Source organism: Epithele typhae, assembly GCF_022376455.1.
Source record: "Epithele typhae strain CBS 203.58 chromosome Unknown BXZ73scaffold_21, whole genome shotgun sequence".
Taxonomy (NCBI): domain Eukaryota; kingdom Fungi; phylum Basidiomycota; class Agaricomycetes; order Polyporales; family Epitheliaceae; genus Epithele; species Epithele typhae.
This window is the reverse complement of record NW_025954212.1, coordinates 320,813-346,896: the sequence shown is the minus strand read 5'-3', so window position 1 is coordinate 346,896 and position 26,084 is coordinate 320,813. Positions and strand designations below refer to the sequence as shown.

General features: G+C 59.1%; 9 protein-coding genes across 9 annotated transcripts; 4 read left to right on the top strand and 5 right to left on the bottom strand.

Moving 5' to 3' along the window:
* Positions 1-34: 34 nt before the first annotated feature.
* BXZ73DRAFT_101030 (uncharacterized protein) lies at positions 35-1,677 on the top strand (the record flags this gene model as incomplete). Its single annotated transcript, XM_048014765.1, has 10 exons — positions 35-84; positions 140-152; positions 206-290; positions 319-599; positions 650-694; positions 753-809; positions 867-926; positions 985-1,072; positions 1,127-1,170; positions 1,237-1,677. The coding sequence occupies 10 exons, from the start codon at positions 35-37 to the stop codon at positions 1,675-1,677; spliced, it is 1,164 nt and encodes a 387-aa protein (XP_047878365.1).
* Positions 1,678-2,749: 1,072 nt separating this feature from the next.
* BXZ73DRAFT_46289 (uncharacterized protein) lies at positions 2,750-3,873 on the bottom strand (the record flags this gene model as incomplete). Its single annotated transcript, XM_048019664.1, has 4 exons — positions 2,750-3,318; positions 3,385-3,480; positions 3,532-3,625; positions 3,685-3,873. 4 exons carry the CDS (start codon positions 3,871-3,873, stop codon positions 2,750-2,752), a joined length of 948 nt encoding a protein of 315 aa, XP_047878364.1.
* A 343-nt stretch (positions 3,874-4,216) lies between these two features.
* Positions 4,217-5,972, top strand: BXZ73DRAFT_101028 (uncharacterized protein; the record flags this gene model as incomplete). Its single annotated transcript, XM_048014764.1, has 3 exons — positions 4,217-5,314; positions 5,380-5,872; positions 5,956-5,972. 3 exons carry the CDS (start codon positions 4,217-4,219, stop codon positions 5,970-5,972), a joined length of 1,608 nt encoding a protein of 535 aa, XP_047878363.1.
* A 993-nt stretch (positions 5,973-6,965) lies between these two features.
* On the bottom strand, positions 6,966-9,072 carry BXZ73DRAFT_101027 (uncharacterized protein; the record flags this gene model as incomplete). Its single annotated transcript, XM_048014763.1, has 15 exons — positions 6,966-7,049; positions 7,247-7,376; positions 7,435-7,517; positions 7,573-7,600; positions 7,652-7,714; positions 7,765-7,871; positions 7,928-7,967; positions 8,020-8,035; positions 8,093-8,104; positions 8,162-8,221; positions 8,274-8,299; positions 8,353-8,396; positions 8,451-8,460; positions 8,519-8,698; positions 8,945-9,072. The coding sequence occupies 15 exons, from the start codon at positions 9,070-9,072 to the stop codon at positions 6,966-6,968; spliced, it is 1,011 nt and encodes a 336-aa protein (XP_047878362.1).
* A 1,754-nt stretch (positions 9,073-10,826) lies between these two features.
* BXZ73DRAFT_46315 (uncharacterized protein) lies at positions 10,827-13,674 on the bottom strand (the record flags this gene model as incomplete). The annotated part of the gene is made up of 5 exons (XM_048019669.1): positions 10,827-11,762; positions 11,816-12,971; positions 13,030-13,202; positions 13,266-13,396; positions 13,488-13,674. 5 exons carry the CDS (start codon positions 13,672-13,674, stop codon positions 10,827-10,829), a joined length of 2,583 nt encoding a protein of 860 aa, XP_047878361.1.
* Positions 13,675-15,625: 1,951 nt separating this feature from the next.
* BXZ73DRAFT_101025 (uncharacterized protein) lies at positions 15,626-17,134 on the bottom strand (the record flags this gene model as incomplete). The annotated part of the gene is made up of 8 exons (XM_048014762.1): positions 15,626-15,976; positions 16,036-16,110; positions 16,166-16,274; positions 16,326-16,476; positions 16,539-16,641; positions 16,705-16,921; positions 16,972-17,014; positions 17,071-17,134. 8 exons carry the CDS (start codon positions 17,132-17,134, stop codon positions 15,626-15,628), a joined length of 1,113 nt encoding a protein of 370 aa, XP_047878360.1.
* Positions 17,135-17,892: 758 nt separating this feature from the next.
* Positions 17,893-19,332, top strand: BXZ73DRAFT_77254 (PLP-dependent transferase; the record flags this gene model as incomplete). The annotated part of the gene is made up of 3 exons (XM_048022627.1): positions 17,893-18,664; positions 18,729-18,871; positions 18,931-19,332. The coding sequence occupies 3 exons, from the start codon at positions 17,893-17,895 to the stop codon at positions 19,330-19,332; spliced, it is 1,317 nt and encodes a 438-aa protein (XP_047878359.1).
* Positions 19,333-21,297: 1,965 nt separating this feature from the next.
* On the bottom strand, positions 21,298-22,707 carry BXZ73DRAFT_46172 (uncharacterized protein; the record flags this gene model as incomplete). The annotated part of the gene is made up of 7 exons (XM_048019645.1): positions 21,298-21,351; positions 21,402-21,581; positions 21,618-21,893; positions 21,963-22,022; positions 22,069-22,205; positions 22,258-22,536; positions 22,596-22,707. The coding sequence occupies 7 exons, from the start codon at positions 22,705-22,707 to the stop codon at positions 21,298-21,300; spliced, it is 1,098 nt and encodes a 365-aa protein (XP_047878358.1).
* A 331-nt stretch (positions 22,708-23,038) lies between these two features.
* BXZ73DRAFT_46368 (MFS general substrate transporter) lies at positions 23,039-26,041 on the top strand (the record flags this gene model as incomplete). The annotated part of the gene is made up of 8 exons (XM_048019682.1): positions 23,039-23,265; positions 23,756-23,789; positions 23,839-24,272; positions 24,324-24,951; positions 25,004-25,063; positions 25,118-25,181; positions 25,235-25,590; positions 25,652-26,041. The coding sequence occupies 8 exons, from the start codon at positions 23,039-23,041 to the stop codon at positions 26,039-26,041; spliced, it is 2,193 nt and encodes a 730-aa protein (XP_047878357.1).
* Between the last annotated feature and the right edge of the window lie 43 nt (positions 26,042-26,084).

The window sequence follows — 26,084 nt, the reverse complement described above, 5'->3', positions numbered from 1 at the left end:
TCCTCCCCTCATCTCACCGTTCATTTCTTGTATAATGTCTGGTTCCGTTTCTCCCCCGCCGCTCCCCCCTAATATTGGTCTCTTGTGAGTATCGCCCGTCCAGATGCGTCCAGTGGACCTTACTTACCGATCCACACAGAGCCGGTCCCCAAGTAAATATGCACATTCCTATTTGATTTCTGGCCTCTGATTCAATCCTCAACAGCTTCTCGGATTCTTCTTTTCTTGGGCACTGCAAGGGATCCTCACCACTCAGGCGTGCAAGTACCATCTCGCGGTCATCGCCGCGAGTTCTATCCGGCTTACATCCTTGCGTAGACATCTACTACCTCTACTTCCCCGACGACCGCAGATGGACCAAGTGCCTAGTCGCCGGCGTGGTCATCTGGGAGTGGATCCAGACGGGCCTCGTAACGCAAACCGCCTTCAACATCGACGTCACCCACTTCGGCGACATCTCCGTGCTCACCGCGTACGGCAACACCTGGTTCAGTGTGCCGATCATGTCCGCCGTCGTCTCCTTCGTCGTGCAATGCTACTTCGCGTGGCGAGTGTGGGTGTTGGGAAGGTCTAGGATCGCCGTGGGAGTGATCCTCTTCGTACGTGTTTCAATCATTATCCCATCGATCTATAGGTTGAACTTCAACAGTTATCATTCACGCAAACGGTTCTTGGAATAGCAGGAGGGGTCACGGTACGTGAGGCTTGCTTTTCTACATAGTAGTCGTTGCAATTAGTCCCGTTTGTTACAGCTGAAGATCATTGAAGCCAACGCCGTGGAAGCAAGCGTGAACCGACCCATTGTCGCAGTGAGTACTACCTTGGTCATACATGGAGACCTACTGTTGAAACATATGGATATACAGGCAGGACTGGTGGTTGCCACGGTGGTCGACGTTCTCATTGCCGCTCTAATGACATACTACGTGAGCTTCCTCTCTCGCTCACCGCTTTGCATACTCTCGGCTCAACTTGTCGTCCAAGCTTTTGCAAGCAAGAAGCGGGATCAGACAGTCGGATGCCATTATCAACAAGCTAGTCAGTTTGGTGATAGAGACAGGAGCACTGACCGGTGAGCCCGAATCTACGCCGTCCCGACCCCTCTAAGACCCCGTGTAATTCACAGCGACCGTCGCATGCTTGTACTGTGTTGTCTTCTTAGTCGATACTGTAAGTTCCTCCCCGATAGCGTCTCACTGCGGCCATACAGCTTACATCCATCTATCCTACTTTCAGAAGGACCTCCTGTTCGAGTGCCCGTACGCATTTCCGTCTCTTCGCTCCGCCCATTCGGCTGACCCCATCCTGTTCGGGCGTCTCGGACACACGGGCGCTCACTGCAGTGCACTCGTCCTCCCCAAGCTCTACTCCAACACGCTCATCGTCAGCCTCAACAACCGCGCCTTCGTCCGCGGCGCGATCTCCAAGTCGCTCAACTCCAGCTCCCGCGGCACGTCCGCGGCCTTCGGCCCCACCGTCTTCTCCCGCAACACGTTCGAGGAGGCGAGCCGCGCCCGAGGCGGCATCGAGTCCGGCGCGGTGCACATCGACGTCGACGTCGTCGAGAGCGGCACGTACGACGGGCACCCCAAGTCCGCGCTCGAGCTCGTGCCCATGGACGGCGCTGGAGCGGCTGAGGCTGGCGGATCTGCACGATACGGACGCCGGAAGCAGTAGCCCGGTGTCGTCCGCGGGGTTGTGGGGATCGTGGTGCTCAGATACCAGGCGGAGGGGCCCTCTGTACACCGTTGTAGCTCAGCTTCGCTCGTACACCTTTATTTATTTTTAATAGTATGATGTAGTAGTCACTTGTCGTATTTGCATGCTCCGCAACTGCCGCGGGGTGCACGTTCGTCTTGAAACGAACACGAACACGAGCAAGCTCTTGACCGAACTCGTACCGAAGCACGTCGACCCGGAGCTCTGCAGTGTAACCATTGGACCGATTGAATCATAAAACGTTCGTTATTCGTTCTGGACAGCCTCCGATGTGGTAACTCGTGCACCGCTGTGGTAGATTCTCATTGATACATTGATTACTTAGATGTCATGCTCTTCGGAGAGTTCTTTGGTCCAGTACTGGGATTTCATCTCTCCCTCGGGGAACACCGCCCGTGGAGCCGTGAAGGAGGCGAAGGCGTCGGTTTACACCCAGGTGACGATGTACTCATTGTCCGCGGCGGCGCTCCTCGTCCGCCCTCCAGCCGCTGGTTACGGTGACGCAGAGGCCCGCGGATCTAACGACGAAGGACCCGTTGGCGAAGATAAAGAGCGAGGCGACCCTGAGCATGACTGCACAGCGTATGAGTAGTCGGGATCTGTCAGCGAAGGCGTGGCTGTCTGAGTGGCGTTCAGGGAGAAATAGAGAGTTGATGTACGGCATCGCTGAGATGATGGCAGAAGTGGTTGCTGGCATGTGTTTATACGTATACTTGTAGAGTATAATGCGACCAACTACAGCACGATGCTTATATCACCTGGAACTATCAGTGACGATGGCGGGCAGTGTCAGGCGACCAAGAAAGAAAGAATCACGGACAGGCAATGGTGATATTATTGAAGAGCATAACGTGGAGAAGTGGCAAATGCGGAGCGAAATCACCGGACGGTCCAGCAGGTTGAGCTCACGAGTGTTGTCGTTGTACACCCTGTGTCAGGGGGAAAGACCATTCATTGACGTTGGTGATACAGCACTATGCTCTGGTAGACATCATGAAAAGCAAGAATACAGCTCGAGCGCACACACACCTCATCGCACATTCGAGCCTCCCAATCCTACGCTCGTCCTCATCGCTCCCAAATTCGACGGCCCCTCGCCCCGATCCCCACCGTCAAACGCCGGCCGCCTCCTCGCCGCCCCTCCCTGCGCCCCTCCAAACCACGTTGACCGCCCTACCGGTGCTCCGTATCCCGGCCGCTCCCGCTCCTCCCAGTCGTACATCCGCGCCGGCTGCGCTTGCCTGTTCTGGTTGAGCAGCGTCGCCCCAAGCCCACCCAGGGCCGCCCCCGTCCAGAAGCCCGGTCGCCATCCTGCCTGGGCTTGCGAATGGGTGCTGTCTGGGGGGTCCTTGGAGTACGGGGGCGGTGGGGCGCGAGGATCGTTGTATGGAGCTCCTCGACCCCCACCACCACCCGGGCCAGCGAACCAACCTCCGGATGGACCGCCGCCGCCGCCACCGGCTCTTCTGGTAGAAGGGGACGTGCGTCGTGTACGATCCGGGTCGTTCAAACAGGCGTTGAGGAACCCGTATAGGAGGAGGGCGGCGAGGATGACCCATATGACCATGAAGATGGCGCCACTGGGGTCGTTGGAGAAGTCTAAACGGGCCCAGAAAGAGAGTAAGCGAGGTGCGGTGCGGAAGGGATCGGAGGACCGATAGATACAACGTGACAGGCGAGAGCGGAAGGCGGGGTCATCCGCACCACTTCCACGCAATGCGCCGGGGACGTGGACGAGCCTGTACTGCAGGCCGCATGACCCTGGAGTGGCTGGTGAGTGGAGAAGAGCGTGTTCAGAGGGTATATGCGCACCTTTGAGCACATAGGAGTCTCCAGGACCATCCCATCCTTCGCATGAGACCTCTACTCTGCCAAATCGCAGCGCTTCTGGAAGATCGGCTTCGCACTGAGACAAAGTTGGGTGTCAGTAGATAGAACGTAGCGGACTGGTGGCAGTAGACGCACCTTCCAGTCGACATCGGTGCCAGAGCCACCTAGATTTGTGCATCTGACAGCCTCCGGCTGGTACAGATCGCAGGCCTTGCCAATACAAGTGAGCTGTGGAACGGGGCTTGCACGGCGCGCGAGGGTGTCGGAGTCACGGTAGAAAGTGAGAGCGGGGATGCTTGAGAGGGCAACGCGCTGGTTGTTCATGGTGGGAAAGGTGGTGCTGGCCAGCGAGTAGGGTGCAGAAATATAGCGAGAGAGCCTGGAGAGTTGTGGAAGGGAGTGAGACGGCATACTTAAGGTGAGAGCCGGGCGTAGAATGGCAGTGGGAAGTCCTAACCCCACCGCAGGGGCAGGGTTGGACTTGAGCGGAGCGGAGTCCCCGGCCATCCGACGCTCCTCCTCCTCCTCCTCCACCACCACGTCCTCCGCGTGAAAGCCGACATCGAGCTAGAGACGGGTCTCCGACCGCTCCTCGTTCTCTGCCACCGAAATCCCATAAAGCAGGGTTGCACCGGGACGGTCATCTTGCCCGCTCTACCACCCTCGCATGCGCTTTCTCGCACTCAATTTTGACGTGCTCGCGCTCGTCTGCTCCCATCTCCATCACGCCGACGCGCTCGCGCTTGCGCTCACCTCCAAGACCCAGCCTCTGCACGCCCTCGCCCTCGCCCGCGTCCCAGCGCGCGTGCGTCTTCGCGATGCCGCCCAACTCTGCACGCTCTGGGCACGCGCCGACGACAACGACAACGCCGCGCGCGTCCGGAGTCTCTCAGTCGCTGCCGACGCCTTCGAAGTTGGGAAGTCCAAGTGGGAAGGCCGCTCCCTCTCTGCAGATCATGTCGACTTTTTGACCGACATCCTCGTCTCGACCACCGTGCTCACACATCTCGACCTCGCTCTCTCCGGCCTCCTCGCCCATAACGCCCGGATAGAACCCGTCGTTACCTCCATGCAAGCCCTCGTCCACCTCGACCTCCGTCAATTCTCCACGAACGCGTTGAATCTCATCCAGAACCTTTCTGGGCCGCTCGAGACATTGCATGTCGACTATCATGGTGCGCGTCCCCACTGTCCCCCTGACTTGAGTCCCCTCCTCGCCGTCGCACTCTCCTACAAGTCCCTCCGCGCCCTCAGCATCCTTGCGCCCCAGTCTTCGCCTCCGCATGAACCCAGGCCCATCTTCCTCGCCCCGCATGCGGCCCTCCGGACGCTCGTATTCAGCAGTTCAGACATCCTGCCCGCCGACGTCCTCGAAGCATGCTTCCGGCTCGACGCCCTCGTCCTCGGGTCCGTCTCCAGGCTCCCGTACGACCACGACCTCCTTCAACCCCTCCGCCAGCTTTCCGTTGGCCACGCCGACCTCCTCCGCCTTGTCAACCAGAAGCGCATTAGCACCGTCCGCTACCTTCACGTCCGCACCTCCGACGAGCTCGACACAGGCCTCGGCCCCGACCTCCTGCATGCGCTGCACGAGATCAGCCCGCTCGGGCTCCACATCCACATCCCATTCAGACCGAGTGACCACCAGTGGGCCGTCGATGTGAACGCCGCGGCCCCACGTCTGCGTTGCCTCACCCTGCACCTCTACCCCGCATTCCCGCACCCGCACAACGGTGGCTTCGAACAGCGCTTCGCGCAGTGGCTCGTGCGTCCCTCAGTGCTCACATCCCCGCCCCAGTCCCCTCACCAATCTCTTCCTTCTCCTCCCAGCGGGATATATGCGCGCTGTTCTCCCCGCTCGCACTGATCGCCCTCCGTCTCCACATCCCTGCTGTCTCGCTCGCGCTCTGCGCCGAGACTTTCGCCCCGTACGACCCCACCACCGCCAACGCCGTCTTCGACGCGTCAGGGGGCCCGCATCCCCGCCTCGCGTCCAACCTGGTCGCCACCGCCACCACTGCGCTCCTCTACGGCCTCGCACGCTCCATGCCCACTCTGCGATACATCGCGTTCTCGACGAGCGTGCCGGCGCCCGTCGAGCATTGCCGCGACGAGATGTACGACGGCCACGGGGAGCAGAAGGGGACGTGCTGGTGGCGCATACAGTCTGTCCCGCCCACCGAGGGCCCCGCGGAGGGCGGGCACCCGGACGGTGGAGAGGACCCTGACCGAAAGCTGGTGTGGATCGCGGGGGAGGAAGGGGAGCGGGTGTGGCGCGAGGTGTTGGACGCTGCGGACGAGGCCGCGGTCGCGGAGGTCGTTCGTGAGTACATTGTTCCTGCAGTCATGCACACGACTTCCTCCGTGCGGTTCGAGATGCCGGTATCTGAGACGTGCTCTTCGCAGGTCGAAGCGCGGTGTAGATCGAAGATCAACTTACACCGTACAGAATCTCTCATGTCGCCGGCCCCTGGGCATTTGGTTAGAAGAGACCTTTGGACGGCGCAGTATTGGCTCGCAGCCAAGACAGGAACAATAAGTGGTACGCTCGAGTCGACCGCTCCCGTTCGGCGTTGAGATGAGGACCGTGAAGATCTCCTCGTCCCCAAAGACGCGTACAATCGGGTTTCAGCACCCGGTGGAGAATCCTCAGCGAAGCGCGACGATGTCGAACGTCAAGCAACTTGGACGGCCCCGAGAACCTACACCGTCCCCTCCGCGTCCACCCAGCTCCCAGCAGGCCACCACCAGCCACCACCCTGGAGCAGCCCACGTGCGCCGCGCCGACCTCCGACGCCGTTGCCCACGAGTCCAGACAAATTCGGCTAGCGCGACGTTGATCAGCGGCGATCGACAGACCGTCAGAGCCAGCCTCCCGCGCCGGTGAGGTCCTGGCGCTGCCACAGCCTGCATCTCCAGATTCCGTGATCCTCATCACCCTCAGGCTCCCGCCGAGTGTCGGGCAGCCAAGTACTGCTGGCCGTCGGATCGCACCGTGGACGCGAGTCCGACGCGGAGCTGATGAAGATGCACGACCGCCGACGCACCGTGGTCCGCAGGGTCTGCAAGGCGCACAACGCCCACATGCAAGCCGCGCGGGCCCGTACCCCGAGCGGTCGCCGTTGGATGTACACGCGGTGGACGGCACCAGGCCCGATGTGGATATCGTGGTATCGTACAGCATACACAGCGTACAGAGGGTATAGCATACCGTACAGCAATAAATTACTGTGAAGGCGGGTGGACACGCGCCGCGTGCCATCCACACGAAGTCGTGACCCCGTTCCCTCCTCCGCCCACCTTCCAGTCATGATCACCAGTGTTCGCGGTGGCGGCGGCGGAAGACCACAACGAGATCGAGAGGGAGCGAGAGACGGACGCATCCACGGAAGCCGACCGACGGCCCACGCGGCGTGCTACTGCACGTAGCTCTTGCGGTCGTCGCCCCCCATCTCCGTCGTGACTTTGATGTTGATAACGGACGGCGCATCGTCAGGAACCTAGCGGAGCACGGAAGGGCGCGCGGGTTAGCCGACGGGGAAGCACGACGGGCACGTGTGGGGCAGGCACGTCAGATGCGGGAGATGGAAAGCGATGCGCGGGGTGCATGGCGAGAAGGACGCAAATGCAACGGACGAAAGCGGAGTACAAAGCCGTGCAGGCGGGTTGGGGTCGCAGGGGAGGGTGGGGGACGCACCTGCGGAACGTTCCACCGCTCCTGCTCCGCGAGACGGTTCGCGCGCGCGATGATGTTCGTCATGCCGCGCCCCCCGCTGTCCTCGAAGAACTCGACGCCGCGGTTGTAGAGCAGCTTCCGCGAGTTGAGGCTGTTTCCGGGAACGGGATCAATCAAATACACGGGATGGAGCGACTTCGGAGGCGTACACAGCAAGGAGCGTGTTGGCGTACACGCGAGTCGTGACTATGCTGATGCTGGCGTGGATGAGGTAGTTGGGGTATGCGAGGACCTGCGCAAGTGTTTTAGCCTTCGACGATCGTGAGCGATCCCATCCATGTACTCACCACGGCGAGAGAGAGGATGTTAAGGCAACTGAGCACGCTTCGTGAGCGCAACCCCTAGTTTTCGAACACCTCAACTTACTCGTGAAGTAGACCCGTGTTGACCACATAGACGAGGATCGTTTCGAAGACGCCCATTTCCGTGCTGCGCGAAGCAGGTCAAAGGCAGCAGGGACATTCAGGCAACGAACATACCGGCGACCGCTGCCCTTCTTGCGACTCAGGTAAAGCACAGTGATGAGGGAACCCGACAACAGGGTGTCACCCAGAGCCCCAGCACCGAATGTTACAGCAAGCAGATGCTAGTAAACCTACTGTTCAGGCGGTGATGAGCTCGGGCGCGTCTTTCGAAACTCACGTTGACTTGGTCGAGTTCCCCAAAGGACGAAATCTTGATGCTGAGAACAAGGCATCAACCTACAGGACACATACAGCAGATACAAGACTCACACGCTCACAAGAGCAGCTGGTGGCTGGGATTAGTGTGTCGTGGCAACCTTGGGATACTAGATAATACGCATACCTATTGAGAACGCTGTGACACGATTGTACGTGAGTTTGCAATTCGAAAGTGACTTCGACCTTCACTCACCAAGCTCGACTCCGAAGAAGATGACAGCGATCGCGACGATGTATCGGTACTGCTTTCCCACTGTGACGCGTTTTAAGGCGACCGGAGAGCGGAATGATGACGTTCGACGCACTCAGATAAACCCTCCGCGCAAAAAATCTGAAGGAAAATGAGTACTTTATGTCGAAAGGTCACCAAAGGAGTTTACGAACAGTTGCGAAAATATCATGTTCACTCCGACAATGAGAGGGGTCGCCTGCAGGGTCTCAGATCAGATGCCGATCGTAAACAGTGTCGGACAACGTCTCACATTGAGTGACCTAGGGGATATTCGCGGTTAGGTCTACATATCCCACTCGAGGTGCCTCATACACATACCAAACGCCGATTTGCAAGACTTCAGGTTGGAAATAATGAGAGACGAGGTAGTAGTAGCTGGGCGTGGAATCAGGTGCGGCATCGACATGATCGAGGCCGACGTCACTCACCAAGAATGCATAGTAGCTGTTGCGTGAAGCGTCTGAATGATCCTGGAACATCGCGCACGACGTTGAGTCTCTGCTGTCAAGCCATCAACAGCTCCACTCACATGACAACCGATACCTGCGATGGCAATGCGTACCTCGTTCAGCCTTCGTCCTCCCGACCGCGAAGGTATAAGAGCACTCACCAAAAATCGTATAAACAGGGTATCGGTTGTGAAGAGTCGTGTATACCGATACGCTTGATGCAGGGCGAATCCATAACAACTCCGTCGTCGTTCCCGTCAATCCAGAGGAAGCAACGAAAGTCCAGTACACTCACATGAGTCCAAGGTAGGTCCCGATGAGGTACGAGCCGTAGGTGGGATCTAAGCTCGGGAGGTCCACCCCCGCGAAGGGGTCCGCCATCGCCGCTGGGTCCGTCGCATTCGGTGCCGAAGGGTCTGCCATGTCGAGCGGCGGACAGGGGCGGAGCCGAGGGCACCGAGGGAAGGCCGGGAGGGGGAAGGCGTCCGAGTGCCCCCGCGCGCGGACATGATATCTGCCCGCATGTGTACGGACTGATCCCCGGCGGAGACGTGATAGACTCCAGCGAGCTATGGAAGCGGGAGGGCGCAACGACCCGCTCGCAGGGTCGCGACGTAGGCGCCTTCGAGAGGACGACACGGGCTCACGCTGCGTCATGTGGTGGGCGCGCAATCTCCGATCACCTCGACCTGATTCTCCTCCACCAGCACGGGTAGAGGCCACCCAATGCGGCCACAGCTATCATTTCGGTCTGATCTGATGTCCATCACGATGCCGTCCCTTCTACAGGGCACTACACCATTGACGGCGTTGGAGTAAGTTAAGGCTCGCTGGGCCGTGACTGTATGAGCTGCATGAACAGAAGCTGTGGAGGAAGCAGATGAATCGCACCGGTTTATGTGCAGGCTCTCATAATTGTCAAAGTAAGCGCAGCGGGGAAGAGCGGGGAAGTCGTAATGGACGACCAGTCGTTTGATCCTTGTACCAGATAAGTACTAATTCTGCAACCAAGAGGAGAGTTCAGCACAAAAACGTTCTGCGCCGCGTGTCTACAGACATCGGCGCGCCAGCAAATACAGAAAAAACCCAAGGCAGACCGATTGTATCTGCCTGCAATCCCGCGGCTTCTTCCATTTCACGTCCGGCGTTCCGTTCGGCTCGAGCACGCCCACAACAACCGCCAGATGCTGTGCGGACCATCCCCAAGTCGTCGCATCGTTACGCCGCCCGCTTGGCAGTGTGCAGCGAGCGGTGAGATGACGCGGCTATTGAGCGAGCCCAGGAGGTTCAAACTGGAGTACGGAGCATATGCAGGAATGCAGGTCACAGCACCAGTCGCAGAAGAAAGTCATCCGATCCAGTTTATGAGGCATCGACTCGCGACACCACCAGTAACGGACAATAGGTCCTGCTCGCTCTCCGCTGACGAGGCCTTATGTAAGTATCTGTGTGCTCTGTCCTGGATCGTTGATCACAACCGTATGCTGTGGAGAGCACACGATGGTGATCAACGGTCGGAGCCCATAATGACGAGGAACATGTCTCAACCATACCTCAAATGCCGCACATGGACACACGTTCGTGTCAAAGACTAGTCTCAGGGCGGGAGGCGGGAGCGCATGTCTTCCATCTTCGAGAATCGACGAGGCTGGATGCCGACACCAGGTGATCAAAATCAGCTTCAACGTGTGCGCACCTCGGACCCACGCACCTCCTGAGCCTTTGCAGCGCTTATCTTGAGCGGACGAGCCGACAGACACAAATCAGGGTCATTGCACGGACAAAAAACATGACGCAGCACGATTAATGAGACATGGAGGGCTACAGCAAGATGAGATGGGCCGTTGGCCCCGATGGGCATAAGTCGTAAGTCGTATCATCAGATGGGTCGTAACGTGTGAACCATGGGGCAGCGGGCACCAGGCAGGTATCTCAGTAGGTATGGCATATTTACAAGCTCAGTAGCGTCCGAGCACGAAGACTATAAGGAGACCGTAGCGTGCAGATAGGGGATCGACGATAGCAATATAAAAAAAGAGAGGAGTCGAGCAGGAAGGAGATCGGGAGTAGCCAGAGGAGGAGTTAGTGGTGGTATCGAGAGGCGGGGTACGTGAACTGTCCTTCGGTCGGGACGAGTGTATCTTGATAGAGATCTGGTCGATAACCACGTCCGCAGACTACCGTCGTGCGACGTTGCTGGTGCTCCGGTTCCGGATCCCACCCGTCACCGTTATGTCCGTCCGAATCCGCCCGTCCTCGTCCGGGAACGCCAGGCTATTCCTGTAGCTCGGTGCACCCAGGCCACCAGCGATGCCTACGCTGCTCACGCCCTTCTTCGTGTCGAGAGAGAACGTGTTGTTGATCACGGGCATACTCAGGCGACGAATCCATCCGCCTTTGGGCTTCTCTGGGCGTAGCTGGATTGGCGGCTCTGGTGGGCGCGTGTCGCGGGGCGAAGACGGATCGCGGGCCTTGTACTTGCTCGCTGAGCACATCTCGCACCCACAATACGGCGCATGGTCGGCAGGTGACGACGGTTGACTGGAGGATGACTGCGCGGCCGACGAGCGCGAGACGGGCGGAAGAGCTAGGTGTGTAACGCTCTGCGAGTACGATGACGGATAGCGATCCATAGACGCGCGCTGCGCTGTCGACACCCGGGGCTGGCCCACGGAGCGCCCACCGTCGCTGAGGTAGCCATCGGTGCTGCCGCGGGCGCGTGTATTGAGAATCTCCATGCGCTCGCGCTCGAGCTCGCGCGTACGCATCTCGATCTCGCGCTCCTTCATCCGAAGTTGGTGGGTACGTTCGCGCAGCTCAAGTTCTTCAAGCTCGTCGATGCGCTGGCGGCGAAGGGCAATCTCGTCCATGCTCGGCACTGGTTGTGACGTAGAGTACCGGGAGACCGAAGGCAACGTTGTCGTTGTGGATGGCTCCGGTAAACGATGGTAGGAATCTGCCGAGGTCCGCCTTTGAGTTGGGGAGTCGGGCTGGCGAGAGGGAGAAGTCGACTCGTAACGAGTAGCAAGGCTTGAGACGTTGTTGGGGACCTTTGGCAGCTCCCTGGGACCGGGCGATTTGGGGGGAGGTGACGTCTGCTCGGGCTGCATACTCTGCGTCAGTACAAAAGCATGTAAATGAGCCAATGAACACTCACGCGAGAGACGTAGCGATCGCGTAGGGCTGCAACCATGCTCCCGGTACTCCTTCCGGTGTCCGTGCGTTCCACAATCTTTGCAAGAGGGGGTTCGTTTGACAGGGGTGCTCGAGACCTTGGTGCGTCGATGCCTCTGCGTACTCCGAACTCGGCCTCATCGATATAATCACCCCGCCTGTATGAGGAAGACGCAGGGAGACCCGGTCTGGGAGAGGATATAAGGTCTGGACTCGGCGATTCAGGATCTTGATCACTGCGGGACGCGTGGGAGTACGAAGACGGAGGTGCAGAACGATCCTCATCGCGCGGAGGTTTTGAGTCCTCAGGCATCGTGTCCGGTAACGGCGCCGAAGATACGTCCGGCGTAATGAGTTCGGTGCGTGATGACGGCAGCGAGACGCTGTCTTCGGTCAGATTCGGTGTGCGTCCAGCGCTTTCGGGGAGGGGGGACTCCATACGAGGGAACGGCGTGAGGGAATCATCTTGCTCCTGCGAATCTGAACGGACTTCCTGAGGAGGCGGACTCGCCACTGAGTTGAATCTACTCCCGCCGGCTCGAGGTGTCGGTACATGCGTTGGTGGTGCTGGGAACGCCGCGAGGTTCGCGAGGGTGGTGGTTCGAGCGGAGGTTTGGGCGGACTCCGCGGACTTGCTACTATCCTCCCTGGGCGACTCGCGCTCCTGCGACGCGGAGACAGGCGACGGCGCGGACGCACGAGGGAGGGGGGCGGGGTCTGTGGGAGAGGGGAAGTACTGCGGAGGCGGCATCGGTGACTGTCCGGAAGGGGTAACTGCGCGCGAGGTAGGTTCTTGCTCGGAAGCATTGCGCGACGAGTAGTCCGGAACACCCTTCTCGGACAAGGCGTTGGCGAGCTGGCGAATGCCATCGGAGGAGGGAGGGAGGTCTTGCTCGTTGCCTACGGGTGCTTGCGAGGTGGTATCTGACTGATCCACACTGGCTCCACCTGGGAGATCGGGAGGCATGCTTCCTTGCCATCCGCCTTCGCAGAGGGCCCTCCACTGACCTAGCTGGCCGACGGTAGGGGAGAATCGACGGACGCTTTCGCAACTACGCACCCACTCTGAGTCTGCCACGCGAGAAAAACTTGAAGCGAGGTTGTACATCGTGGCCGTATGCCGCTGCGTGACTAGCAATGCATGGTTGCTTGATTGGTGAACCTGTATCAGAGAGATACAGCTCAGAAGACGGAAAAAATACGCACTATTTTTCCCTGTTTACCTCTGGTCCAAGCGCGCTGAGCAAGTTGATGTAACGTGTGTGCTCGTCAGCTGCCTCCCGAGGGTTCTTCTTGGCCTTACGTTCGTACAACTGGCCAGCCTGTTTGAGCTTCAGGTTTGCAGACGCGATCTTCTCGTCATGGACCCGCTCTTCTTTCTGTGCTCGCACAACGTGAATATATGCGCACGGAAAAGCCGGATTGAATAACTAGATGCCTACCGCGAGCTTCTTAAACCACTTCTTGACCTCCGAGCTCACGCTGTCGCACTCCTTGTCCGCGAACTTGGCAAACTTGGTATCCACCTCCGTCATCGCCTCGAAGATCGTAGCACTCGTGTTGAGGGCATTTGCTGGAGCATATATCAGAACCAGAACTCCGAGATGTGATGCACGAGGCGTATATATGCATGCCCGTTGCCTATCTAGCCAAGACGCACATACCTGGGATGTCTGCGACACACTTCGCGGATGCAACCTCTCGAAGCGCCTTCGCGAGCTTCTTCTGCAGCAAAACAATGGCATTCGCGGCTTCGCAGTAGTCATTAAGGACGTTCACGGCCGTCTCGAGCGTCTTGCACGACTTGTGGATGTCCGCCCGCTCTGCGAGCGGCTGGGCAGCAGTCGCCATGAAGCGCAGGGTATAGTCGTGGCGGTAATCGGGGGTCGTCACAGACCTTCGCAGGTCGTGCGCGCGTGCGAGTCTTGCAAGAGGGGGAGTGTATGAGGTTGAAGCAGCGCGGACAGAGAAGGGAGAGATATCGAGAGGACGGGCGCTCGCGCGACTGCGGGAGCGGACCGTGAGGCGCGTTCTAGCGCGCTGCGTCGGACCTCGTGCGGAGCCTGAAAAACTCGCTCAGAATTACCCTGGCGGTTTGCACTCCGCCTTATCTCGCGAAGTTCGAACGGACGACCGCTGCCACCTTCGTTGAACCTCGCAAAGTCGCAGACGACGGGCCCTCCCTAATTGATGCTTGCGCTCGTGGTTTGTAACACTATGTCCTACTGGACGTCCTGCAATCCTTCATACTCCTTCCGACCCATCGGCGCCGACCCTCTTCGTTCCACGCGACCCGATCTGGCGAACTCACCTGGCCAGCCATGATGTGCCTCCAGCCTTGCTATAAGTACACTCCCCGCGCTACCGGCTGAGTTGGCTACACACCTAGTTCGTTGCACCTACGAGCTTAGGATATGGTGTGTAGCTATGATCAGGACCTTGGAATAATCACTCAAGCTGCCAAATTGCTACGTACCATTCACTCCGTACTTACACAGTTGATTTCAAGGACAGCCTCGTACCTTATGATCCAATTTCCAACAACAGGTATCTCAAGGTGCGGTAGCTTCCCTCAGACGGGCCAGTACACCTCGACAAATAGTAAAGGTTACTGGTCCTGTGGCCTTGAAGTTTATGGATCCTCTCCATGCGCGTGTTCAGCCGTCAATACCAGGAGGTTGAGGACCAGAATTCACTGGAATATTCGGGATGCCATATGACCTTCCCAGTTTGCAAGCGACATTACCAATTCTACCATGGTGGTTTTGGGCTCGTGTTGGAACTGGAGTATCACAACAGACTCGTCGCGATTTCGACGTATATGATGGCGCATGGGAGTATTCCCCCCCCCGTACACCTTCCTAACATACCCGGCGTGCTGCATATATGCACTTCATTATACTGGTTCCGTGGGCTCCTACAGGCACCGATGACGCGACGACGCGCAGCTATTTCGATGCACTTTTTCAAAGTACTTGGCCTGCCATCCGCATGCCAAGTACATGTCTCACGATGCCAAATGCTGAATATTGAATGCGCCTCGTCCGTGAGCGCCTGTTGTGCCTCGTCTCCCAATGCTCCCTTCACCTCCCGCTGTCGGACTTCTCAGGGACTTCTTCCCGTGTGTCCAATATCCCGCCTCTCTGCCTGCTGTCGGCTCGAGCGGAACCCCCACGATCTCCTTGCCCACTGTCGTTGCGCCTGCGCTTGTGGCGGGAAGCAACTATGGTTCTGCGGAAGCTGCGGACACAATAGACCCTTCGCGACGAAGTCAGGGTTCACCTCTGGGGTGACCGTGAACACTGTAGCCCTCAGGAGATGGCGCGGGCCACGACAGAGGAGATAAACAAGCGGTGAGCACAGACGGAGCTTCCGGAGCGCAGGTGTGTCCCTCTTTGTGCGTGAGTTGGGCGCAGCTGACTGAAGCTCTGCTGGCGGATGGTAGCGTAATGGCCGCCACGCGCCCAGCGAAACCGATAGATGGCTGATTCACAAAGACTGATGGTGGTTGTCGCCACTCAGCCGCACTTTCTTGCCTTCCGAGGGGCCCGAAAAACCTGAAGTCGCACATCAATGCATCATCCCCTGGCCCCCGATGGTCTCGAACAGCAAAGTTCAACAATCAGGTCGATGCCATTCCCACATCGATCCTTCGCCCATGAGAGGCATCTTCGGGTCCCGCCTACACGGCCGTTGGGCTGAACGTCGTTTCACTGCATCCGTACGTCCCTCTCACTCAGAACCATCCCGGCTATATCGTACAAGGGGCAGCACAACAGTACACCATTACACGAGAGGTAGTTTACACAACGTTGTCGTCAAACGGCAGCCCCCGCTCCTTATCCAAAACATGCTCCTCGTACCCACGCGGCTCGTACGCGCCGTCATGCCACGTCTCGTGCTCCGTCGTCGTCGCGATCTGGATCGGCTGCATCTTGTACGCGCTGCTCGTCTGGTTCGTCGCGAACGACTCCGTGCCCATATTCCGTTTCGTGGGGCGCCAAGTGAGCACCGTGTTCGAGCCCCCGGTGCGCACCGTGCTCGGCACCCCGGATGTGCCTCGTCCCGAGGACAGCGTCTGCACGCGCGACATATCGTCGTGAAGCGTGATCTGCAGGCAGATGAGGACGATAATGATCGTTGGGTATATGCCCTTTGGAACGCATCTGCAGTCAGCCGGTGCTCTGCGCGCGGGATGCCGGTCGGGCGTACCGTCAAATGGTTCAGCATGTCTGCGATAATGTAGACTCCGTTGTTGTCGACCAAAAACAGGGCGACGGTGATTATCTGAGCGCGACACCGTCAGCGCACGTCGAGGAGCAGCTAGGAGCAGAGGACGAACAAGGGCGACACAGTAAATTGCACCAGACTCGACGATGAGCAGGACCGCGCTGACGTATGTTCCACCGGAGATTATGACTTTCATCGCTCTCATGGTGCGCGCATTGGTCCTGTTTTATGTTATGAGTACCGATCCCTTCGTCTTGAACATGAGCACTGACCATGCTTTCCAGGCTATCATCGCGACCGAGTACAGGTTCGCGATGCACGTGAGCACGCCGAAGAACGCGAACCACAAAGTGATGCTCCCTGAGAAGAGCTGTCCGCCGGGTGGGGACCGCGCGAGTGCGATCGTCATCCCAATACCAGATACTGATGCGTTTGAACCGCTCTTAGCCCAACATCGGAGGACGCAGGTGACAAGGATCACGTACCAAGACCACCGACGATGCAAGTCGCTGGGAAAATAAGAATCTTCCAATTCCTGCTATACAACACCCACGTCCTCCAACATACAATCGAGTCTCCGAGCAAACACTGCGTGGAGCACAGATCAGGTCAGTACGCGGAATCGAGTGGAACCGCGTACAGGGCACTCACGTTAAGTAACTCCAGGCCGATCTGGACCCACACCAGTGGGCTCCCTTGGTCGTCGAGAATGGTTGTGCCGCCTTCAATCGCGTGCTGCTCGAAGAACGCAATGAGGTTCACTCGCAGGGCTAGGGCGATGTGCACCGTCGACATGCAGTACATGAGCACGGTGAGGACTATCATGATGATATTGGTTCGCGCCATCCTCTGGGGCCGTCGTTTGTTGCTGATCGGACATTTCAGATACGAGTCCTCGGTGAGGAGCATGCTACTTACAGCAAGAGGTATAGCGCCCCGCCGGTGAGCACCGTGTACGCCCCTGACGTCGGTTAAGCCATAAGACTCAATACTGACGGCATCCAGTGCTTCGCTTACCGTGTAGAATGGCTTCGCAGAACATGGCGATGAAGTACGCCTTGGGGAGGGAGATGCCGCTCATGGTTGGCGAGGCGCCAGGCCGGGCGACGAGGGGGGAAGGGTTGTGCAGCGGTGGGTCACCACTTCGTACTCAAGGGGGGGAAGTGCGGAATGGGGAGAACCTGCGGCTGGCCAGTGCGTGCAGATGATATGGGCGGCGCGCCTCTGGGAGTGGCGAGGCACCCCGAGGCTGGGCTTGGGGCTACGGCACACACGGTTCGCACGAGGACGAAGGCTGCGCAGGTGAGCAGCTGCTTTGACGCAACTGACAGCGCGGCGTAGGTGCGGGAGCGTCAGAAGCGGGACTCGCACGATTTGCGCAACAGCGCTCATCTGTGGGAGTCGTGGAAGGACAGTTGAGAGCGCTGATGCAGAGATGGTCGAGAAGCGGGCCAGCGCGCACGACAACCAATTGCGTCCGTGGTCGCACGGCCAGCAGACAGACTTCTTGACGTGCCGCGCTTTCCTGGGCTCGCGTTCGCTCTCTCTTTGATGGTGTGCGAGCGACATGCTGCTCACCATCCAGGAGCGCGTCCGCTTTCTGCCCACGTTTTCTCACCAAGACCTTCTTCTCCCGTATGGCCGCTGCTTTGGCTCTGACCTGTTCCCATAGCTGTTTCCCCCCAGGACGACGTCACATCATGGCTGTCCCGGACTTTGACTCGCCAGGGTGCGGGAGAACCCCGACCACTGCAAAGTGCTGCCTATAACAGTCGCATCAACCGCACGCCCCCCGGCGGCCCTGCTTGCACGCCAGCACCTAACACCTTCTCAACCACCATGTCGTCCTCAAACGCTCCCCCGCTTGACGTCGCGCTCAACGCCGCGATCTCTATGCGCAAGAAGCTCGCGGTGCCAACCCCTGACCTCAATGCGCCTGCACCCTCCTCCGCCCCCGACCTCTTCTCAAATGACTACCTCTCCGTCACCACGAACCCGAAGGTGCGTGAGCGATTCCTCGCGCGGATCGTGAAGGAACCTCGCGTGTTTGGCACTTCGGGCTCGCGCCTCCTCTTCGGAAACAAGTCGCCGCACGTACAGTTCGAGCAGCGGATGCGCGCCTTCTTCCGCTGGCCCGCTGCGCTGCTCTTCAACTCGGGCTATGACGCGAACCTCTCCTTCCTCCACTCCGTCCCCCAGCCGGGGGACGCGATCGTCTTTGACGAGCTCATGCATGCGTCTACCCGCGACGGGATCAATATGTCTCGCTGCCGCCACTCACAGTACGGGTTCGCGCACAACTCCGTCGCGTCCTTCCGCGAGGTCCTCCAGAAAACGCTCGTCCGCCACCCGAATATCGCCGCGGGGAAGAGCACTGTGTTCATCGCGGTCGAGACCCTCTACAGCATGGATGGCGACTTCTGCCCCCTTAGGCAGATCATCGAGACCGTCGAGGAACTGGTGCCCAAGGGCTCCGCGCACATCATGGTCGACGAGGCGCACACCTCTGGGCTCTTCGGGGACGGCCGCGGCCTGGTGCCCGAGCTCGGTTTGCAAGACCGCGTCCACAGCATCCTGCACACGTTTAGCAAAACATGGGGCATGAGCGGTGGTACGTGCTCTCCGTGTCGTGTGACCCCACATCGCACGATTGACGCGCTCCCACATTCTCCCAGCCGTCTTTCTCACCACTCCTCTCGTCCGGCACTACATGATCGGCTACGCCCGTCCCATGATCTACTCCACCTCCCTCCCATACTCCCACCTCGTCGCCCTCAACACCACCTGGGACTTCGTGTCCGGCCCCGAAGGCCAAGCGGTAAGCCCGCACTAATCCCTCCATCAGCCCGAGCCCGCCGCTGACCCCGCCCCGCACAGCTCGTCCCCCGCCTGCGCGCGCTCGCGGCGCACTTCGAGTCCGCGCTCCACGCCGCCCTCGCCCGCGCCCAGGTCCCGTCCGACCTGCTCGCGCTCCGCCCCCGCGCCGTCCCCGCGGACTTCCCCGCGCACGTCTTCTCGCCCGTCTTCCCGGTGCTCACGCGTGCGTCCAAGGCGCTCGCGGACGTGCTCGACGCGGGCGGCTACGCGCTCACGCCGATTCCGTTCCCGGTCGTGCCCCGCGGCGAGGAGCGCATTCGCGTCGTCGTTCACGCCGGGAACACGGAGGCGGAGATCGACGAGTTCGTCGCGCGCATCTGCGTATGGGCGAGGGAGTTCGCGGCGCGCGAAGAACAGGAGAAAGGGGAGCCTCGCGCGACCGGCGTCCTGGCCCGCCTCTAGGTTACTTGTCTATTAGAGCTGTTTGGAAAGTTGCGATAGTGCAAGAACCTGACGCCACTTCGGTGTCTCCACCTCTCCACGGCATATCGGCCCGCTGGCCAAACACCCGCCGACAGTCACATGGAGCAAGGACTCCAACGTTCCAACTCACGATTACTACGGTGCACTATCATAACTTTCCAAACAGCTCTATTATAGGTGGCTCGGCCTCTAGCGAGCGAGGCCGACTTGCAGGTTCTGACGCTCAGCCCCCCTTATCATCTTATCTCACCTGCGTCACTTTTTTGGTTGTCCTTATGAGCCTCCCATGAATGTTCTTCGAATAGTGCCGAAAGAGGCTTTACATTTCAGAACCTTGGGTTTCCGCATACGCTCCGCAATCATACGTACGTACACGCGTAGAGGGAGAATCACCAGACTCCTACCCAGCTGCAGCCGGCCTATCGTGTTCTCGTTCCCAATCCGAGAGCGTGACGCGGGCTTGGTATATGCAGTGGGAGGACAAGCGGGAGGATTGCGGGTGCCATAGAACATAGGAGCCCGTTATATAACAAAGTTAACAATATTCACGACGTGCACCACCGCGTTCTCGGGACATGAAAAGGCAAGGAAAAAGTCATTCGCAAGTGAATTTTCCGACGCTGTTTTTGGATGTGAGAAAAGGCGACATATTTGATGGATTATCGGTATTCTCCAGGCAAAACGCCTTCGAAAGTCGTGCTTTCCTTGTCTTTTCCCGCCTTCTTTCTCGTCCATAAAATTGGCGCCGGAAAATTCACTTGTGAGTGACTTTGTCTGAGCCTTTTCATGGACCAAAAGCTCGGCGGTGCATGTCGTGAATGGGAAGGTCCTATCGTGTTCTCATCCCAAGCACTGTTCGTGATATATTAGGCAAGTCTCCGCGCTGTCTTATTTTCTGACACATCCGTATATTCTCCTACCTGGTCTCACGCCTTCTGGACCCTCGCTACACATACATAACACGTCCCGCGCGCTAGGAGTGGAATCGAAAATAAGATAGGCCGGCTGTATAGGAGCCTGGAGAATTACGAAGCTATATATAGGCCGAACGTGCACAACAAATCGCTTATATCTCCCTTGATCTTCGTTTCGGACAAGGAAAGGTCTGCTCACGCCTCCGCGCCAGCGCAGAACACGCTTGGACTCGCGTGAGTAATAGATCGGGTTCCGGGGCCCGACGAATCCCACCCGACCCCGCCATCCAAGTATGAACGTTTGAACTCCTCCCTCCCCGCGGACGTGTGGGATCGGATGCACCTTGGACAAAGCTGCGATCTGCAAGAAGAGACGTCCCCGGCGCGTGGCAAACCGAGGTCGTCGTTACTTGTTCCGAGGGAAGCCCAGCCGGGAATCCTGACGCTCGGTCCCGAGCCTAGGATCTGCCAGCCTCCAGGCGCTGCGAGAGTCCATGCGCCTCCCCGCGCTGAGCGAGGCCGAGAGAGGCACACGGGTCTGGGCGCTGAGCTTTGACCCACACCGCCCGATGCTGACCACCGTGTCTTGTAAGTACTGTCCGAGCGTAGAGACAAGGGTCTCAATGGATGAGGGCAAACAAGACTGGACTCCGTCACGCGGAGGATGTGGAACCAAGGATAATGCATATCCAGCCGTCGGCCGTTTACGGTGCCGACAACCTGATGGGGGGAGGGGGTCTCGTCTACATGCAACAGTATCGTGACGAAGAGATGGGAAGGTGAGTGCGTGCAAGGATAGATGAGAGTCTGGTGTCTTGAAGGGGACGATGATGGGGGCGTATGCAACTGGGGACGGGGTGATGGTGGGGCAAAATTGGGAAATACGTGAATGGACACGGAAGAACGGAGTCGGCGTGAGAAGCAGTGCAAAGGATGATATTGGACGAAAGATGCAGCAGATTGGTGATGAAAGCGGAGGAGGATTGTAACACGAGATGAAAGATGCGACCTTACGCGACCTTGGGCACCTTTATGAGTGCGGCGTAGGTTGCTGGAACGGCATTGGTGGTGGCCCGTTCCCCTCCTACAACCAGATGGGTACCTGGATGCGGCGATAGAGACGATGACACGTACCAGACGCTGCTTTTTCACCGGTCTCGGACGGACGCCCGGTACTCCTGCCTTCGCTACCCTCTGGGCATCCGGTCCCGGTACTTGCGACGCTGGTGGAACATTACCGTTTGATTGCAATGCGCCTTCTTCCCTTTCTCGTTTGGTTCCTCTTGCAGGAGGAATTCCTGGTTGAGACGGGGGCTGCGGATGTTGTGCGGGCGGGGCCGTGACGGGGACAGAGCCCGGCGTGGATACCGACTGAGGTGTGCCGATGCCCACAGGTGTCCGACCTCGTGCTGGAGGCTGCTGCTGTTGCGTCGGAGGCACTTTTGCGGTACCCGGCCGTGGTGTACTCGTCCGTGGAGCGGCAACAGCGGCAGGGGGCGCACCAGGTGTTGGTGCCGCACCTGGGGTGGCGGGCATGCCTGGCGTATTCGGCAAGGCCGCGGGGGGAGCCGCAACAGCCTGCACGAGGCTCTGGCCTTGGGCCTTGGCGAGCTTTCTGAGCTCTTTCTGCAGAGTGGCCAGGGTTTGAACGAGGTCTATGACGCAATAAGTCGCGACTGGGGCGGATGTACGCACCCGTCTCTTTCGATCCTCTCTGGCTTGCGACGACTCCGAGACAAGGGTGTGGATGTTCCACTGGGGCGAGGTTAACGGGGATTATGCAGCACCGAGGGGTACTTACGCCTTTCAAACCCTCCAAGCTCACAGCAAAAGCTTCTCGCGTCGTCTTCTGGCTGAAAGGCTTGATCTCCATCTTCTGCTTCGGTGGGATGGCCATGAGGGTGGCCAAATAATCGTCCTTCTTCATCGAATGCTTGCCTGAGGGGCTCCCGTCGTATCGCGACCTAGGACAATAGCCCGAACCACTCACCAGGGACCGACTTGATCAAGTGCTTATAGTTCTTCATCTTCTTTTCGCCCTTTCCCCCGTCATCGTCATCTCCATCTCCTCCTGCCGCCGGTGTTCCTGCAGCCGGGGACGAAGCTGCTTCCCGCAGGGGGATCTCCTTGGCCTTGCCTTTGTCGGCGGCGCTCAGCTGGGACACGGGTGGTGCATATGGCCGGACATATTTGTCGTAGGCTGGAAGGAGCTGGAAACGGCGGAGGAGGTCGTCGGTGCTTCGGAAGTATGGTGGGGGCTGGGGAGGGCCTGGAGAGAGGAAAGGTCAGAGGGATCAGGAGGAGACGACTGAGGGCGAAGGGGCGGACCGGGTGGCGGGAAGTAGAGGGGAGGGATGTCGGGAAGGGAGGAGGGGCCGGCGACGGCGTTGGCGTGCTGGCGAGGCGGGGCGAAGGCTGGATGGGGGTCGTCGCTGTCCATGGCAGCGACGGGGAGGAGGGCGAGAGGGAGACGCGGTGGTCCGCTCACGCCTCGGACGACAGCGACGATGAGCGTTTCAAACTCAGAACGGTTCGTTTCGCCGCGCGGCCGCCCGACTAGTGCGTGGATAAGCCGGGTAAGCAGTGCATACAATGCTGGTAACGCACAGATTTAGCTGAAGTAAGCGTGCGTTATCTATAGTACACGACCGGCCCGCCTGCGTGGCTGATGTCATCCCCATCCCGGCATAGGCGCGACGCCACGCTGCGCCCGCAAGCCTTGTTCGGTCTCAAACCTCTCTTGCTTCCTCCCTCCACCTCGCCCGCCCTCCATGGCGAGCGAGCACCCGTACCAGGCCGTCGACGCCGTCATCTCGCCCAACTTTTCTCTTTATTCGTCCTCTGCCTCCCCCGTCCGCAACTCCGACCCCACCTCCGAACCTGGTTCCCACCCCGCCATGCCTTCCCCACTGCCCACAGAGCGCGACGGTCTCCTTGGAGGCGCAGCGTCGTCCAAAAAGCCTTTTTACCGTCCCAGGCCACTGTGGTGCGTGCGTGCGTCTTCCTCGCCCTCCTGCCCGGCGCAGATCCCGCGAGTCCGTCGGCCGTCGGTCCGTCTTATCTTGACTTGATGCCAATCTCGTCGACAAATCCCCTCGTCTGCCAAAAATACTTCGTGGATGACCCCCGCGCGCAACATGTGCTGCATGGTGCTCCGCTCAGACGACAACGCCTCTTGCATACGACCCAGGCGCATTCGCGCGCATACACTCACCCAAGGTGGGTGTATGCGCGTCCCCTCGCCCAAGGTGGGTGTATGTGCGTCCCCTCTGGATGTTTGTCTCATTCGCTGCGCTTGGCTCCGCAATTCCTCCACCGCAGCGGCTAACTCGACGTCCATGCTCCGATGACAGCGCCTCTCTCAGTCGCGTTCGTGAGGGGGCGCCCATACACCCACTTCGGTGGGTGTATGCGCGCCCCCTCTGAAATCTTGTCTGCTTGGCTCTCCGCAATGCCTCAACCACAGCGGCTAACTCCGCGTTCACCAGGCTTGTCCCGTTCGCGGTCATTGCATCTGTTGTTGTAAGCGCTTTCCTCAGTCAGCACTGATCCAGGATCTCACTCCCCGCAGCGCGGCATGACGCTCGCCCCCCGTGTGCAAGTGTACACGCAGCTCTCTTGCAATGCAGTTTACGGCCACGACGGCTACAATCACACCGTCTTGGCCACCACGCTCCCTTCTTCCCTCCCGCACGCGAGCAATAGCTCAGACTTCGCACCCACGCTTCATGCGTCATTTCCCGATGGTTCGGGGCCCGACTCCGCCCACTCGATAATCATCAACTTTGAAAATGATGACAATGACGAACCAGACCCTCGAAGTCCGCCCTCGGAGCGCTGCCTCAAGGATTCGGAGGTCACCGCCCGGGCGGCCAGCCTGCAAACCCTCATGACGGTCTCCATGGGCGTTCTCTCAGCATTCACCACAAGTTGGTGGGGTACTATCAGTGACACTTATGGTCGTACACGAGTACTGGCCATAGCCACTCTCGGTCTATTCATGACGTGAGTCATGCCGAATTCCGAATACCCATCGCTGACCCTGGCCCTGTACAGCGACCTCGTGTTCATTCTAGTCTCGACGCCGCACAGCATCTTTGCCGCGCACGGTCACAAGTTTTTGATCGTTTCTCCCATCATCGAGGGCCTGTGCGGAGGCTGGGCCACCCTCCAGGCGACCACCTCCGCGTACATCTCAGACTGCACATCGGACGGCTCGCGCTCGCACATATTCTCTCGGTTTACTGGCGTCTTCTACCTCGGGTTCGCGGTTGGTCCCATGCTGGGCGCCTTCCTCATCCGCCACCCCATCTTTCCCGTTCCCTCTTCGAGCGTCGGCATGCACAACGGAGCCCCTACGGTCACCTCCGTGTTTTACGTCGCCGCGACTGCGTCATTAGTGAACCTCCTATTCGCCCTGTTTTTGTTCCCGGAGTCCTTGACGAAGAAACAAGCCAAGGTCGCGGCGGCAGCAGCAGCAGCAGCTGGTGCCACTGCTGCAGGCGTTGGCACAGTTCCCTCTGGTTTAGTTTCTGATGTAGCGACGCAGAGCTCGCTTGTGCGGTTGTTGGGTCCCCTCGCTATCCTCCTGCCCAAGACCGTCACTGGTGCCAACGGCACGAAGTACCGAGATTGGAACATGACGATGCTCGCGTTGGTGCTCCTCGCATACATGCTTTCCCTGGTCAGTTGCCTCATACTTGGAGAAGAGCATCGCTAACACCGGGAACCCATAGGGCTTGTTCCAGATCAAGTATCTCTATGCTGGTCATATCTATGGTTGGGGTGCCGAGCAGGTCGGTTCATCAATTATTTGTCTCTTGCGCTCCGGTTCTGACTTTGTCATTAAGCTGAGTTATTACATTTCTACTATGGGCTTCTCTCGCGCGTTGCATCTGCTCTTCATGCTTCCCTGTAAGTGGTTTCATTCCGTTTGTGATCCGTGCTCATGGCCTCATCTTTATCAGTCCTCATCGCGATCTTTAAGCGCAAGCCTAAGCCTGGCCCCGTACATGGCCCTTCCGCAAATGAGGCCTCGGCCATCTCCAAGGAGATGCACTTTGACATGGCGCTCATCCGTGGCTCTCTCTTCATTGACTTCTGCTCGCACACTCTCGTCGTTCTCGCTTCGCCTTTCGCGGGCCCGTACGACGGCCAGGCGATCTTTGTCGGTGCTACTGCAATGAGCTCGATCGGCGCCGGGCTTGTTCCCGCCGTAAATAGCCTTGCGCTCTGTGTCATGAAGGCGCGCGGTGAGACAGACACCGGCAAGACCTTCGGTGCCTTCTCCGTCCTGCAGGCCGTCGGCCAGATGATCCTCGGGGTGCGCACTTCCTCTCATGTCTCCAATCCACCTTCATCTTACCCCTTCTTGCCCCACACAGCCCATCATCTTTGCCCTCGTCTACAGCAATACCGTCGCCAACTTCCCGAAGACGATCTTCTTCATGGCCGCCGGCCTCGTCTTCTCCGCGCTCGTCTTCACTTTCCTCCTCCGCCCCGACGCCGGCCTGCGCCCACGCACGACGTCTCACCGGTCCGCGCAAGCTGCGCTCAGCGCGCTCGAGGCGCGCGTCCGCACCGAGCGACACCGCGGCCGCTCCACGCGAAGCAAGGACATCCGCCAGCCGTCGTTCGGCAGCTCCGCGTCTAGCCTCGCGATCTCTGGCGGCCCTGGCTCGTACGGCGCGACAGGCTCGAGCGCGAGCGCGAGCACTGGTTCTGGCTTCGCCGCGGGCTCAGCGCCCCGCTCTGGCCCCAGCTCGGCTCAGTGAACTGCGCTGTGAGGAGCGCGCGCGAGGGTTTCGCATTTCGTGT